This window comes from Rattus norvegicus, chromosome 1 (genome assembly GCF_021556685.1).
Source record: "Rattus norvegicus strain SHRSP/BbbUtx chromosome 1, alternate assembly SHRSP_T2T, whole genome shotgun sequence".
Lineage (NCBI taxonomy): Eukaryota > Metazoa > Chordata > Mammalia > Rodentia > Muridae > Rattus > Rattus norvegicus.
Window position 1 is genome coordinate 167,164,756 of NC_141534.1, and position 15,465 is coordinate 167,180,220.

General features: G+C 37.6%; 1 protein-coding gene and 1 long non-coding RNA gene across 2 annotated transcripts in view; one reads left to right on the forward strand and one right to left on the reverse strand.

Moving 5' to 3' along the window:
• The window catches only part of Pgm2l1 (phosphoglucomutase 2-like 1), a 49,166-nt gene that overhangs the window by 9,263 nt on the left and 24,438 nt on the right, over positions 1–15,465 (forward strand). The window contains 1 exon segment of the mRNA NM_001109454.4: positions 14,218–14,385. Within this exon segment, the coding sequence (NP_001102924.1) occupies positions 14,218–14,385 (168 nt within the window).
• LOC147996897 (uncharacterized) lies at positions 4,323–15,030 on the reverse strand. The gene is made up of 4 exons (XR_015652167.1): positions 14,683–15,030; positions 13,713–13,788; positions 10,998–11,053; positions 4,323–7,942 (listed from the first exon to the last, which is right to left on the reverse strand). It is a non-coding gene; the product is annotated as an uncharacterized LOC147996897 (long non-coding RNA).

The following is a 15,465-nucleotide window of genomic DNA, read 5'->3' on the forward strand; positions in this document are numbered from 1 at the left end:
AATCAGGATTTAGGGATAGTGGAACATGTCTTTGTTGTACACTTACCATACTCCCATTGGTTGGGATACTCAACTGTGGCAGGGGACTTGCCTGGTCTAATATTCGTGTTCTAATTTATTTACCAGGATGGGACTTGTCTAACATTCCTGTCTTAACTTGCCACCCTGGATGTCAGTTACCCACATACATGTCTCTTTCTTCAAGTAGGATGTCAGTTCCTAGGGAGGTCTTGGGAACTTAAATTTTACTAGACCACTACTCAAAATGGAATATTCATTCCAAATAGTTTCTTATATTGGTGCAGATGTTTCGATTATGTTGGGGTCCATCCCAGGGGCAGCTTATAAAGGCAAATATCACAAAAGCTTATTCATAGGTGCAGGAAGTCCTGTTAGGTGGTTGGTTTCAGGTTCAAGCTTATTGTGGGTAACTATACAAAACAGTCCTACTGATTTCTATTGTGATTGGTTTCCAAGGGCACAGAACGTAACAGAATATGTAATCAATTTTGGTATTAGAAAGTTCCCTAATAACAGTAGAAACATGAAAAAGTTTGCTTATAATGGCAGACTAGCCAGGTAACAGTTACTTAGACCTTCACATTTTACCCGGGCCTTAACATTTTACCAAAGCCTTAACATTCCATCTAGGCCTTAATATTTTACCTAGGCCCTAACACTAAACCCTTTAATCTGATCTGATGCTGGAGGCATAGTGTCAGAATTAAATAGTCATAAATACTCAGTTTATAGCCTGAGAAGTGGAGAATGATTGCTGTTGGGAAAGACACTGTGTAAGATTATGTTGTCTTAGTCACTTTTCTATTGCTGTGTTAAACACAGTAACCAAGGTAACATAAAAAAAGGTTTAATTTGGGCTTATATGGTTAAATTTGTTGGCGTTAATGGTGGGAGGAAGTATGGCAACAGGCAGGCATGGCTGGAGCAGTAGGTGAGCGCTTACTACACCTTGAGACATAACCAGAGAAAGAGACAGTAGGAATGGTGTGGGCTTTGAAACCTCAAAAACTGCCCTCAGTGACATACCTCCTACTACAAGGCCACACCTAATCCTTTGCACAGAGTTCCATCAACTGGGACCAGATTTTCAAACAGATGAGCCTGTGGGAGTGGGGACAGGAGGCATTCTCATTAACATCACCATAAAAAAGGGAACAAATAAAATCAAGGTACTAATAGTTTTAGGATTAACTAGAGAAATAATTATGTTTAAGAAAAAATATGCGTAATAAAGCAGTCTGGTCAGAGTGTTGCCCTGCTGGTTATTGTCTAATAGTTTGTAACAAAGGCAGCTTTTAAGTGCTTGCTCTAAAACCACATAATTTAGTGTCAGAAGAAAAAAAAATCCTAAAAAAAAAATCCTGCAAACATTTTTACATGATGATTTTATTTTGTCCTTATGACTATTAGGTCATATTTTAATTTTTATACAAGTTGTGAATTGGCTCGAATAGATAGCTAACTTCATAATGCTGTCATAAAACCCATTGTTTAATTAAGAATCTTAGTAAACACATGATTGCTTCTAGATTTTTATCCCCTGTGTTTAATATTTAAGTAATAGTTAAAATTGTACTTTTTTAAAAATCAACTCTCGTTAAAGATCTGATATTCTGTGAGTGGTCCTACCTCAGTATAGAAATTTCAAAACTGCTCCCCCTGAAGCCTGTGGTATCATTTCTGCAATGCACTCTTCCATGATAGAGCTTACCGAATACTCTGCTTTCTGCTTTTTTTTTTTCCAGACAGGTCTAAGGGTTCTTCTACAAAAGGAAGCTTTATTTCAATATGATCTGAGTCATATTGGAGTCCTTTCATTCTTGTGACAGACAACTGTGCTCATCTTCCAGATGCAGTCAGTACCAGTAACCACCAGCATTTTTTAAACGTTTAAAAAGAAAACAGTTATTGTAGTGTAATGCCTAGAACACTATTTAATACTAAGTACTCTTCAGATGTCGACAATACAGACCTGCCCAGAAAACACGTGACAAGACCCTGGAAGTGTCTCTGGACTTTATTCTAGGGAACCTCTTTAGAAAGGCTGATGCGATCTTGTATTTATTTTGCTTTTGAGACAGGGTCTCACTGTTTAGCTCCGGCTGCCCTCAAACTTACAGAGATCTGCCTGCCTCTGCTTCTGGAATGCTGGGGTTGAAAGTGTGAGTCACTATGTCTCTGTTCTCTGTTTTCATCTTGTACATAGCTATGAAGGTTTAGGAGGAAAGGCCCCAATGAATAGCCAAATATTGGTGTCTATGCTTATATTCACTAAGTTAATGTAAATAATATTTGTCAGTATGTCTGTCTTATTTTTCCTTGCCTGTTAGCATAGTAGACTTGATTTTTTTTTCTGTTTACCACACTTTTGAACTTACAGCTTTTTTTTTAATTCTGCATAGTTTTTTGGAGACAAGGATTTTTTCCCACAGGGCTCAGGCTGTCCTTGAAATTGCTGTATAGCCTAGAGATCCTCTTGCCTCAGCCTCCCTTTCTCAGAGGTTATTCCTGTGTGCCACACACCCAGCTTTCCATTCTGTAAAATGATTGATTACTTAACAATAGACTATAAATGCAAAGCTATGAAAAGCACTTGCCGCTTTCTGTTGCTGTTGCCTTCCTACAGCCAGCTTTTTTTAAATCCAGAAACATTAATCAGTATTTGTGTGTGTTCATAGATATTTAACCCGTACCCTACTGGTATGTTGTTTTTTTTTTTTTCTTTTTTCTTTTTTTTTTTCCAGAGCTGGGGACCGAACCCAGGGCCTTGCGCTTGCTAGGCAAGCGCTCTACCACTGAGCTAAATCCCCAACCCTCCTACTGGTGTTTTACCCTTTGATTTTTTTTTCCCATTTAAAATACTTTTCATCAGTATATTTGTAGAAGGGCTCCATTCACTTAAGAGCTATCTAAGACTTTAGTAAATTGATGAGTCAAATTAATTATGCAGTCTTAACTGCTTCTTATGTTTTTTCCTTATTTTATTATCATCACCACTGTTTCTAATGCATCATCTTCAGACATATCTACGTGTCTCTATAGTATCAGTTCTCAGAAATTGGATTATTGAGTTAGGTTTCATGCATATAATGTTTTAATGTTTTTTTTTTCTTTTAATTTTTCTTTTTTTTTTTTCAGAGCTGGGGACCGAACCCAGGGCCTTGTGCTTGCTAGGCAAGCGCACATTATGTTGTGACATATTACAAATTTTGCCCAGTCACCCTCCATAATGGGTGATTTATTCTTCTGTCCACAATACGTAAAAGTCTTTGCTTTCCCAGATTCATTTTCATTAGAAATATGCATTTCTTTATTAAATCAATATGATGTCTGCTCAGACTTTGTTAGCAATGTGAATTGACAGTTCTATTTGGAATAATGTAGAAGCAGCCAAATGTGGTAATCTAAACACTGGAGAGTTAGAGTCTTACTTTCTCAAATCTTTTTTTGGTTTGGTTTTTGAAGACGGGTCCATTGTGTAGCCATGGCTGTCCTGGAACTCGCTCTGCACACCAGGCTGGCTTAGAACTTCATTCACATAGAGAGCCACCTGCCTCTGCCTCCTGAGTGCTAGAATTAAAGGCGTGCTCCATCACCACCCGTCACTTTTCCAAATTCTTGACTTCACAGTTCAATATCAGATATTTTTCTATGTTAACATAAAAAACAAAAACTGTATTTTTATTTGAATTTCTATTTTTTTAAAAAGTGAGGCTGAGTGTATTTTCATATACTTAAATCTTTATTTGATTTTCTACAAACTGTCTTCATAGATTTTACTAACTTTTCTACTGAGTCATTATATATGTGTGAAGAAAGAAGCTTCAGCAAGCGTAGCCATGGCTACTTGAAGATGGCGGCAAGAGGATCAGTTGGACTTAGTTTTTGATATCAGCCTGAGCTGCACAGTGAAATTTTGTGTCAAACTAGAGAAGGAAGGAAGGAAGGAAGGAAAGAAGAGGAAGAGAAAGAAAGAAGCCTGTTTTTTCCACATTTTTCCTTGAAGATCATCTATTTATTTATTTGTTCATTGTTATAAATTTTTTATGGAAAATATAATTCCAACTTTACCAATAATATACTATTTTACTTGATAAATCACCATTTTTCATTGAACATCTTAGAAATATTTCTGGTTTAAAAACAACAACAACAACAACAAGCCCAGAACCCTATTTTGATGCCAGGCCTGGTGGTTCAGGCCTGTGCTCTCAGCTACTTAAATACATCATTTAATGTATAGCTTTTATTTAGGCTTCCTCCCATTTCTCTTTTTTTTTTAAATTTTTATTATTATTTTTGAGTTTTTATATAATGTGTTTTGATCATAGTCACTCCTCTTCCCATAACTCCAGATCTACCCCAGTTCACTACCCTTCAAACTGTGTGACTTTGAGTTCTTTATTTTTTTAAAAAGCCCATCAAGACCAGTTTGCGTTACTCAACTATTCTTGAATATATGGTCTTCCCCTGAGATTGGTCCACCCACCAGGGGCTACACTTTGAAAGAAAACTCTCTCTCCTCACAGCAGTTAACAGCTGCCAAAAGTTCCAAAACTAGGAGTGGGATTCATGCCCAACTCCTATCTCCGTGCTGGGATTTGGTCTGGCTCGAGCTGTCATAGGTTTTCTTCCTGTTGTTGCACCTGCTCTGAGTTCATACATGCAGCAGCACTGCTGTGTTCAGAAGACACCATTTCCTTGTCATCCACTGCCTTGGGCTCTCCTACACTCGCCCCATCTTCTGCAATAATCCCTGAGCCCTGGGAGGAGGGGGTAAGGGTCCACTCAGGACTGAATACTCTGCTTTCTCCTCTTCTCTGTACTTGGCCAATTGTAGGTATCTGTTAATCACTGTTTATTACAAATAGAAATTTTCTTCGATGAGCATGTGGAGTTACATTGATCTATTGGTATAATGGTAAGTCATTAGAAGTTGACTTACTACTATGTACATTTAGCAGAATAACAGTATAGTAGATTCTCCCTTAGGACCTAGCCATAGATTCTTGTCACAGTAATGGTACCAGGTATGGGTTTGATCTTGTGGAGTGGTTCTTCAATCCAGTTGTCAGTGATTGTGATGTTCTTACCACATGTCCACTAGTGGGCATGTCTTGCTATGCCAGTCACTATATTATAGGTCTCAGGGTGTTCATAGCTGGGTATGATTGATGATTACATTTCTCTTCTAGTAGCGTTCATAGCACCTTCTATAGCTGAAAATTAGCCAGTAGGGATGAAGCTTTCATGTACATAAATGCCAGCTTTATTTCTCCATATTCTATGACTCAAATATGTCTTCAGCAATAAAGTCCATAAATAAAATCAAGGGTAAGAGGGGAAACGAGAGCAGTGATAACCTATAATGTTTGGGGGGGGGGGTCTATGAGGCCTCAGTGGCCAACAACACTAAAAGAAGTAACCCATTCCTGGCACTGGGCTTTAAAAGGTTTATAAACAGGCAAAAATTGAATCTAGAGTCTAGTACTGTTACTTAAAAATGAGAGTTCAAAGGGCCGCCATACGACTACTTATGGATTCAGTATCAGCACTAAACAGACTAAATCCCAGGTCTGAGTTATTTGAATGGCCTGAAAATTCGGCTAAAACCAGCTTAGATTGCTGTTGGTTTTAGGTACCCAACAAAAGAGAAGAAAGAAATCTATGTAAGGGGAAGTACATTCATTTTTGTTCATGTTGTTTTAAGAAAGGACGTCAAGTAGCCCAGGGTAGCCTTAAACTTACTCTGTAGACAAAAATAACCTTGAATTGCTGGTTGTTCTGCCTCTGTCTCATGTGCTTAATTTGCAGCTACAGTGCTTGAAGCCTTCATTGAAGGCCTCAATTTTTCCATATTAATAACATTACAAATATAACACCCAGCGTAGAGTGAGTTAGCCAGATCCATTAAAGAAACAGGTCAACATAAACAATCCCCACAAAAACAAATGTACTACAAACTGACTTGTAGCGGTGCTTCATGCTAAATTGTAATATACAGACTTTAAAATAACTGTCGATCACCAAATCTAAGAGGTCAAAAAGAGAAAATTAAACATTAGGCAGAGAAGTGAAATAATACAAAAGCTGGTATGTTTTTAAGTGAGTTCTGATTCTGAACCCACTTTTTACTTAAGTAAAATTCAGAGTTAAAGAGAGAATTAGCAACCTACAGATAGGGCAGCAGGAATATTGAGAAGGAAGACTGTAGTGACAGAGTGATAGATAGTAGGAAGGCTCAAGAGGAAGTATGGGTATGAGTCCTGAGATGATATAATTTAGTTCTCACATCCATTGAAGCCACCAGGGACAGGAAAGAGAGTAGACCAGCAGCAGTATTTGAAGAGACTGTAGCTGTGAACTTTCCTAAGCTAATGAATAATACCAGTTTATGGATTAACTTTGGTATTGATGTATGCTCTAAGCTTGCCCATAATTACAATTATACCTAATTATATTACTCTAAATAAGGAAGAATAAGAATATTAGCAAAGAACAGTCACATTTTAGTTGTACTTTAATGCATATATATATGACTGTTTTACAAATCAGGAATTATTACATATATGACTTATGAACTTATTATGGCTTATATCTCCTAAGGTAAAAATCCTGAGTATCTCACATATCATTAAAAGTTAATAAGATTCTAGATATGATATTTGAATGTATCATTATACTTTTTTTTTCTTTCATTTTTTCAGAGCTGGGGACCGAACCCAGGGCCTTGCGCTCGCTAGGCAAGCGCTCTACTGCTGAGCTAAATCCCCAACCCCTCATTATACTTTTAATGTATGTATGTGCATATGTGTGCTTGTTCATATTTGTAGGTACATGTGTATTTTTGGGTGTTGTGGGTGCATGTGAGATTGGTGGCCAGAGGATGACCTTGTGTGTCGTCTTCAGTAATGTTATCTATTACCTATAAAACAGGGTCTCTCAATGGCCTGGAGCTCACCTGTTAGGCTAGGCTGGTTTGGCCATAGAGGCCCAGGGATCTTCCTGTCTCCACCTCCCATCATAGGATTAAAAGTCCATGTCACTAAGACCAGCTTTTTACATAGATACCCAGGATTAAATGGAGATCTTCATGCTTGGGAAAGCACTTTACCAATAAAGCCATCTCCCTAGCTCCTTATGTTAGCCTTTTTTATTTCACCATTTTTCTATAGAATATGTAGTTTACTTATTTTAGTCAATATTATTAACATTTTAGTGAGTATCCTTATAACTAAATCTTTGGTATGTTTATTTTTGTTTTGTTTTGGAGACAATCACATAGCTGGCCATGAACCAGACCAGCTATGTCACTGAGGACATATAACTAAGTCTTAACATGAATCCCTGATTAATTATACTTCTCTTTAGGGATAAATATCTAGAACTAGAACAACTGGATCAAGACTATTTAATATTCGAGCTACTGGCTAAGTAGCCTTTTACTCCAAATTGTTGGGATAAGTAGTATTTCAGATTTCTAAATTTGGCATTTTAAAGCCCCTTTGTGCAAGTTTCAGCTTTCAGAAATAGCTAGGATCATTTACTTACTTCATCTCACATTCTTTTTCTGCATGGCTTTGTCATGCTTCAGTTGAAGAGAGTGTCCCCTCTCCCAGAACTTGGATGAGATTTCGTCATAGCCTCAAGAAACAGCAGGAGCAGTGGAAGTGATTGTCCAGGGCTGGGCCAGGAAAGGTGGTAGAGCTGCTCTCTGGATACTTGCCCTTAGAACCCAGCATTGGGAGGGCGTCCAGGCTACAAGGAATGCCCTTTGTAGATGTTCTGTTTAATAGCACGGGTCCTTGATAACAGCTATCATCGCTGTCAGATACAGGACAGACACAATTGGAGTTGATTCCAGCAAGCAGATCTTTTGAGTCTTTCAACAGAGGCCTCAGACACTTCCTGTCTACAGAAACTGTGGAAGATAATAAGTGGTTATTGATTCCGGCTTTAAAGTTGGAAGGATTTATTATCCAGCCATAGTAAATTCAACCTTCTTCCCTAGCTCTGCTCTTAAAAACTCTTAAAATTAAATCACAAAGCCATTTTCACCTAAAATTAAAATCAGTTAAAAATGGTGTCTTGATTTAATTTAACTAAGTTACTGAGTTACTGTGAAGAGCCAGTCTAGTCTAAATCTAATACTGAAATCATCGTGTTTCTACTCGCAGCTTTCCCCTGTCCCCTCCAACATCGAGTTCATACTCACTTTTCACTGTCAGGTCAGACCTTGCTTCCTTCAGTTCCCTTTCCTCAGTTCATCCTGGCTTAAAAACGTAGTTCAAATACTGATCTACCACCCAGAACCCAGCGTACTCTGTGGAAACTGCCCTTTTACTTACCTTTCCACCTCACTACATAGTAACCAATAGTATCTTCTAAATGTGGCACATAGTATGTGCTTGGTAAATAGGTATTCCATTTAGTTAGTTTTAATTATTTTACTAGTCTATGTGTATAGTGTTTTGCCTACATATATGTCTGTATACCATAGCCATGCCTAAGTGTTTAAGAAGAGGATATCATATCCCCTGGAACTGGAGTTATTGTGAGCTACCATATGGATGATGAGAATCAAACCTGGGTCCTCGGCAAGAGCAGCCAGTGCTCTTAACCACCAAGTCGTCTCTCTAGCTGCATTCTTATTTTCATACTGCTAGAGATCAAAGCCGGGGCCTGTGTACTAAGCTAGCACCCTGCCAGTGAGCTACATCCCCAGGAAGGCTTTAAAATACAATAATTAACATCTTTAACTTTTCACATTAATCTTTCCCTATCCAATATTACACGTAAATGATAGCAAAGCTGTATTTTAAAACTCACTTTCTGGCTGTGGTCTAGTTAATGTTTTCATTTCTTGGATTTTATTTTTCCCAGAAAAAATGATTTTTCAAGTAAACTGATGAGTATAGCCATTCAAGTTTTTTATCTAGGCTAACTTAATGATAATTTGAGTAAAATTTTTTAAAGATGAGGAAATTAAATTTAGAATTGTACACAGATATTTTCATATGGGGAGACACTCCTTTAACATGATTATATTTTGGGCCATTTCTCTGGGAATCCTGGGTATGGACCTGGCCAGTGTTCGTCTTCCTTGCCAGTATTAAATAAACTTGCTTCAATTGAGAAGAACATGATTATATTTTGAAGCTAATAAGCAGTCATCTGACTGTATTCCCCGCTCTGCTCCAGGGCTGTGGAAATGGATCTCCAAGCTGGCTGACCCTCAGAAGTAAATGTCAGCTGTGTCCACCCCTCAGGTTTTCAGGTTGCAGTTTCCTATTTCAACTTCTCTTTAGACATACTTTAAAAATTCTTTATTATTTTCTTAACCTGGTATTTGTTGTTCAAATATAGATCTCTGAGATATTTAAGAACAACAAAGTTTTGTAATTTTAGACATTCTGAATTACAGAAGAGTTTGTACATAGGCTCCCTTTAATGAATAGCAGTATCAGGAATTGGGATTGTTAACTGATACTGTGTTCTTTAATGTCTTTTCTAATCTTCTAAGATACAGTGCATGGTTCAGATTGTTTGCAAGCTGTTAGGTCACTCAGATATTCTTAAGTAGATTCAAGTTGCATAGGGATTATAAAATAGTATATTAATTACTTTCTCATTGCTGTGACCAAATACCTGACAAGTAGCAACTAAAGGAAGACATTCTTTTTTTGGCTTAGAGTTTGAGGAGATCACTCCTCATGACAGAGAAGGCATGGCAGCAGGTGAAGGAGGTGTCTGAGTGTTTTTTATCCATAATCGGGATCAGAGAGTTGGGGGTGGAGGGCAGCAAGATGGTGCTCAGCTTCTTTCTCCTTTTATAACCTCAGCCCATGGGATGCTGCAGTCTACATTCAGGATAGGTCTTTCTTCAAGCAAGCCTTCTGGAAGCACCCTCAGAGAGCACAGAGGTGTGTTTCCATAGGGCTTCTAAGTTCAGTCAACCTTGCCGTAAGTGTTATCTGTCCATCACAGGTATGGGAAAGGATTTACAGGTAAACCCATTGGCAAACTCGGTTACTTTTATTTAAAGTACTTTAAATGCATTTATATTTATCACACAGAAGCAATGCAAAAGGACCTAATTATGAGCATAAGAGGTTCAGAAAAGCTTAGACGAGTCCAATATGATTTTTCATATGTAAGTGATATAAATTCCTTCATTTGTTGGCAGAGTTGGTGTGACTTGGTGTAGTGTGTAGTTTTCTTCATATCTGTGAAAGGTTGTAAGAAGGTAAATGTTAAACATTTATGTGTATTCAAAGAATCTTGGGAAAGCCGTTTTATTCAGTGGTGTAGCCACTGGCAGGGTACACATGGCTCTGGTAAACATCCCTCACTCGAGTAGCTATAAGGAGCCCCAACGAAACTCACTGAGTCACCAAAAATCAATTAAAAATGTAAGCGCAAGTATGAAAGTAGAAGATGGGGCTAAAGAATCGGTGAGAGCAGAAAAGAGGAAAGAGTAATGAGGAGGAGGACAGTATGATTGAAATTTGTACATGCACGAAAATGTTACAATGAAATGTATTATATATAATATGTGCTAATAAAAACATTTTAAAATAATACTAATACTAAAAGATTACTTTTTCATATTTGCATTTGGACTTAAATGTTCTATGAGTATTATGTAAGTAGTTACTTCCTTTTATTCATTTTAGCTACATAGAGATGCAACAATCAAGCTAGGCATGGTGGCACACCCTTTAGTCCCAGTACTTGGGAAGCAGAGGCAGGTGGATCTCTGTGAGTTCAGGCCAGCCTGGTCTACATAGCGAGTTCCAGGCCAATCAGAACTACATAGTGAGACCCTCTTGCAAAATAAAATAAATAAATAACCAATCAACCTCTCTGCTTCCTGAGGACATGTATGTGTTTAACAGTTGCCAGGAGGGAAAGTCTTATCAGGCTACTAGAACTTGCCCATCCTCTTACAAGTAAGCCAAGTTAAATGCACTGACTTGCCAGGCTGGACGTGGCTGGAATCATTTCTTCAGTCCACCGTTTCTCTCCATATCTAGGGTAAATAGAAATAAATTTCTCAAGCAGTAATATAATAAGGGCAGTTTGTGAGATGAAAAAGATTTCACACAAGCTCACAATAGAGACACCCATTATGAATACAAAACTGGTAGTTATAATAAATGATGGGTTCTATGTACATGAAATATCCAGACAGTATTAGGGCTATAAAACATAAATGTTACCTTTTCACCTCAGTTTCCACTCCTGGTGGAAACTTCACCAGGGATAATCAATTTTTTAGTTTTCTTCTTTTTCTTGCATGAACTAAGGCATACATGTACACTTTTTTTTTTGAAGGTTCTTTTTTTTTTTCTTTTCTTTTCTTTTTTTCGGAGCTGGGGACCGAACCCAGGGCCTTGCGCTTGCTAGGCAAGCGCTCTACCACTGAGCTAAATCCCCAACCCCACATGTACACTTTTTAATACTAATTAAAATACTTCATATACTTTTCTGCCTGCCTTTTCACTTATTATTATATCTGAGATATACATGGAAATTGTATTTTAAAATAATTTACCTATATTTCTCTAGGTCCTTGTTACTGTTTACTGGCATCATGGTTATTTAAATATTTTTAGCAACAAAATACAACTTCAATTTCATTATCTAAAAAATAGAAGCTATTTATAACTACATAGCTTTGTAAGTCTTTTTTCCAAGTTTATAACACCATGTAATTTAATTAATAATTTAATTATCTAGCTATTAATTAATAGAGACATGAATTTAAAATAAACCTCAAATGTCTGTCACCATAATCATTTAACTCTTTCCCATACAGGTTTACTGTGTTTAATGTATCATGATTCTTCATTCTTATTTTTCTCAAACAATAGCTTTTTAAGAAATAGGACTTAAGTTAGTACTGTATCTGAGATTTGTAATACAGAGAAGTTTAGGTCCTGCTCTCATTTTTGTGCAGTTTAACATTAGGAAGTATCTTCAGTCAGCTCATAGTGGTGGATCATTTGCACATTTATGTAGCTGTATCAAAAAAGATGCTGTTTCACATTGTACCTGGAGTTGAATTGTTTTTACACATTATTAACCTGCTCAGTACAATTGTTTTCTACTTAGAACCAGACCAAATGTTCAACCAAATGTGTTTAAATCCTGCCCAGCTAGCTCAGTCCTCTGGGGAATCTGTGACTCTTTTTTTCTTCATCTGTGTGATAGTTACAATAATGCTACCAGCAAGAATGTAGCGGCGAACATTCTGGTGTTGAGTGAAAGTATTGCTTCAGCACATGGGTCCATGGGTCAAAAACATATGCAATCTAAAATTTGATGCTTTGCTGCAGTTACTCTGGAAAACCTTTCCAATTTACAGCCTCACTAACTGGAAATCAGTACTCATCCTCTGTGCATAAAGAGGCCATTCGGGTTTTGCTTTAATCTCCTGATGTTAACAGCTTCGTTTTACTTCTTTCAAATCTAATGATACCTTTAACTTTGGGATAGTTTGTTAGTAGCTTAGATATTCTTTTGTTTAGATTTTTCTCCTAATAGCTATTCCTATTTTTATCCAGGCTGTGTAGATGTTAGTGTATGCCATTTACAAAACAGAACATGCTTGAATCTAGGTTTTACACATGCACACTCTTCAGTGTTATTAAAATCTCAGAGCCCGGTATGGTGGCACATGCCGGTAATCTCAGCGCCTGAGAGGTAGAGGCAGGATAATAAAGATTCTAAGGCCAGCCCTGCCTATGTAATGAGTTCAAGCACAGCCTGAGCTACATGAGAGCCTATCTCAAAAAGAAAGAAAATTCAGTTAATAGAACTGCCATGTCTTATTAGTTTGCCCACAAACTCCAGTTACTTTAGTTTCTATGATAGCCAGAAACTGTTTGGTTTAAATTTTGTATTAATGATGTTTTTATGTGTAAATTCAAAGTTCTTTTAGCACTGAATACCCATCGGGTGCCTTGGTTTGTAATGGTGAGCATTAATTAGCATTTTATAACCTATCAATGCAAAAAAATGTCAATACTACAGACTCAACTCATAGTAACTTTGGCGAGAGAAGTTATGGTTCATTTTGCATTTTTTAAATATTTAGTCCTCCCATAAAGAATATTAGAAAATTCCATTTAGGCTTTCTCATAATTTTATTTCAATTTTATATCTGCTGGTCTTTTTGTTTGCCTGTTTATTTCTTTATGCTGGGTATTGAATCCAGGGATCTACACATGCTAAAATTATAAATATGGATGTTGGCATGCCTTGTCTCTCATGCCTTGTTTGCATTTTAATGAAAATCTAACATGACATACTTGACACCTAAAATCTCATTATAGTCATCTGGCGCTGTAGGTGAGTGGAATGCGGTTTTTAAAAGACTAGTAAGGGTTTTATTTGTTTGTTTGTTAGTTTGTTAGTTTCTTTTTTAGTTTCTTGAAAAGGGGTCTGGAGCTTGCAGTGTAGTGAGGTTGCCCTCAGACCCCTGATAGTCTCTCTCCCTATCAGATACTCAGTAGAGACACAAAATAACTAATTCTGTATGGTCTTGGTGAGGTCTAGGAAGGAGATAGACAAGAATGGAGAGGAAAAACAGTCTGTATTCTACCCATCAAGCCATCTTGTTACTCTTATCCTGCAACCCCTGCATTAGTACTTGGTTTCTCAGAACTAAGCAAAAGAGGACTTACTGTTTAGCAATATCGATTAGAACTATGTCCATTCGTGGGTTATAGGCTTGTTCCACCGTGCCTGGTTTATCTTGATCTGAAGATCTAGTTAAGTAGGCATTGTGAGGTATCTTCATAGCATTTATCCAATAGTTTGTCTATATATTTTAAAGTTTAATGTAGACTCTTACTTTAATTGACTAAAGGAATTCATAGTTCTTAAATTTAGGATTATATAAAAATAGATAAATGTAAATCACCCTCAGTGGAACCTCTCTTAAGGACTCAGTATCTCTGAGGACTCAGGAAGTGGAAGGATTTTTAATAAATATATACTATACACTATATATATTTGTGTCTTTGCTCTGCTGTTGTATTTTTGTAGTATATACTAACTTTAATAAGTACTTTAGACTCTAATGAACCAGGCTTATACGTTACATTTTGCGTCCTCAGACAGGCTCAGTATCAGCAGTTTATGTTCTCAATTAGATCTGCTTTTTGTTTTGTTTTGTTTTTTAAACAGAATCCCAAAACAAAAGAGCAGATTGAAAATCTCTTGCGGAATGGGATGAACAAGGAATTGCGTGATCGTCTTTGTTGCCGGATGACTTTTGGGACTGCAGGACTTCGATCTGCCATGGGAGCAGGGTTCTGCTACATTAATGACCTTACAGTAATACAGTCAACACAAGCAAGTATCACATATATATGTATTTTTATACTTTTATATATGTACTATTATATATGTACTTTTCTCTGTTATTTTAAAAATTTGGCAGTACCCTATAACTTTAATTTTTTCAAATCCTACTTATAATGATGGTTCTTAAAAGCTTTAACCTCGGGGTTGGGGATTTAGCTCAGTGGTAGAGTGCTTGCCTAGGAAGCGCAAGGCCCTGGGTTCGGTCCCCAGCTCCAAAAAAAAAAAAAAGCTTTAACCTCCCTTCTAGCCCACCACCCACCAGAGGTAATAGAAAAGAAAGGATACGGGGAAGTGGACCTGTTTAGAAAAGGTTCTTTGGGGCAAATGCCACCTGCATTGTCAGGAAATCAACAATTCAGTTTACAGGTCAGCAGCAGCAGCTTGATTCACTTGCAAACACTTCACATATTACACCAGCAGTCTAGTTCCTTCGAGTCAGGATAGCAGCAGTGGTGGTATGACCTAGCAGGAACAGCCAGGCCTCAGCTGAATCAGCATGAGTCAGCAGGAGGGATTCAGACCAAGACCAACAGAAGCACCAGGAGAAGTTTTTAGCTATGCCTTTCTCAGCAAAGCAAAAACCAGCGAAGACCAACAAGCGTTACACAGCTAGCTCTACCAGCAAGCCTTGCCAAGCTCCTCTCAGTCCCTTTAGTTCTATTTATACCCTCCAAACATCACTTGTCCTCTACATGCCATGCCTCCCCAAGTGTCTTGCCTTAGCACGTGAGTGTGTCTCAGCAGACATCACTCTGCCAATCAGCCCAGATTCTGCTGAAGCAAACAGAAGCCACAGCACTCCACCAGAGGTTTTTTGGTTCGTTTTCTCTCTGTGGAGTCCCAACAAATGGAGCTCAACTATACTTGTAAGGCGGACCGATACATGTGTGTCGTTAACGAAGAATCCATCACATGTCCTTTCACATGCTTGCTTTAGCAGAATATCCTTTCACCTATATCTGCCTCAATGAAACGTTCCTTCATGTGTCTGCCTTAGCGAAACATCCTTTTACTTGTGTCTGCTTCAGGAAAACATTGCTTCACATGTTTGCCTCAGAAAAACATCAC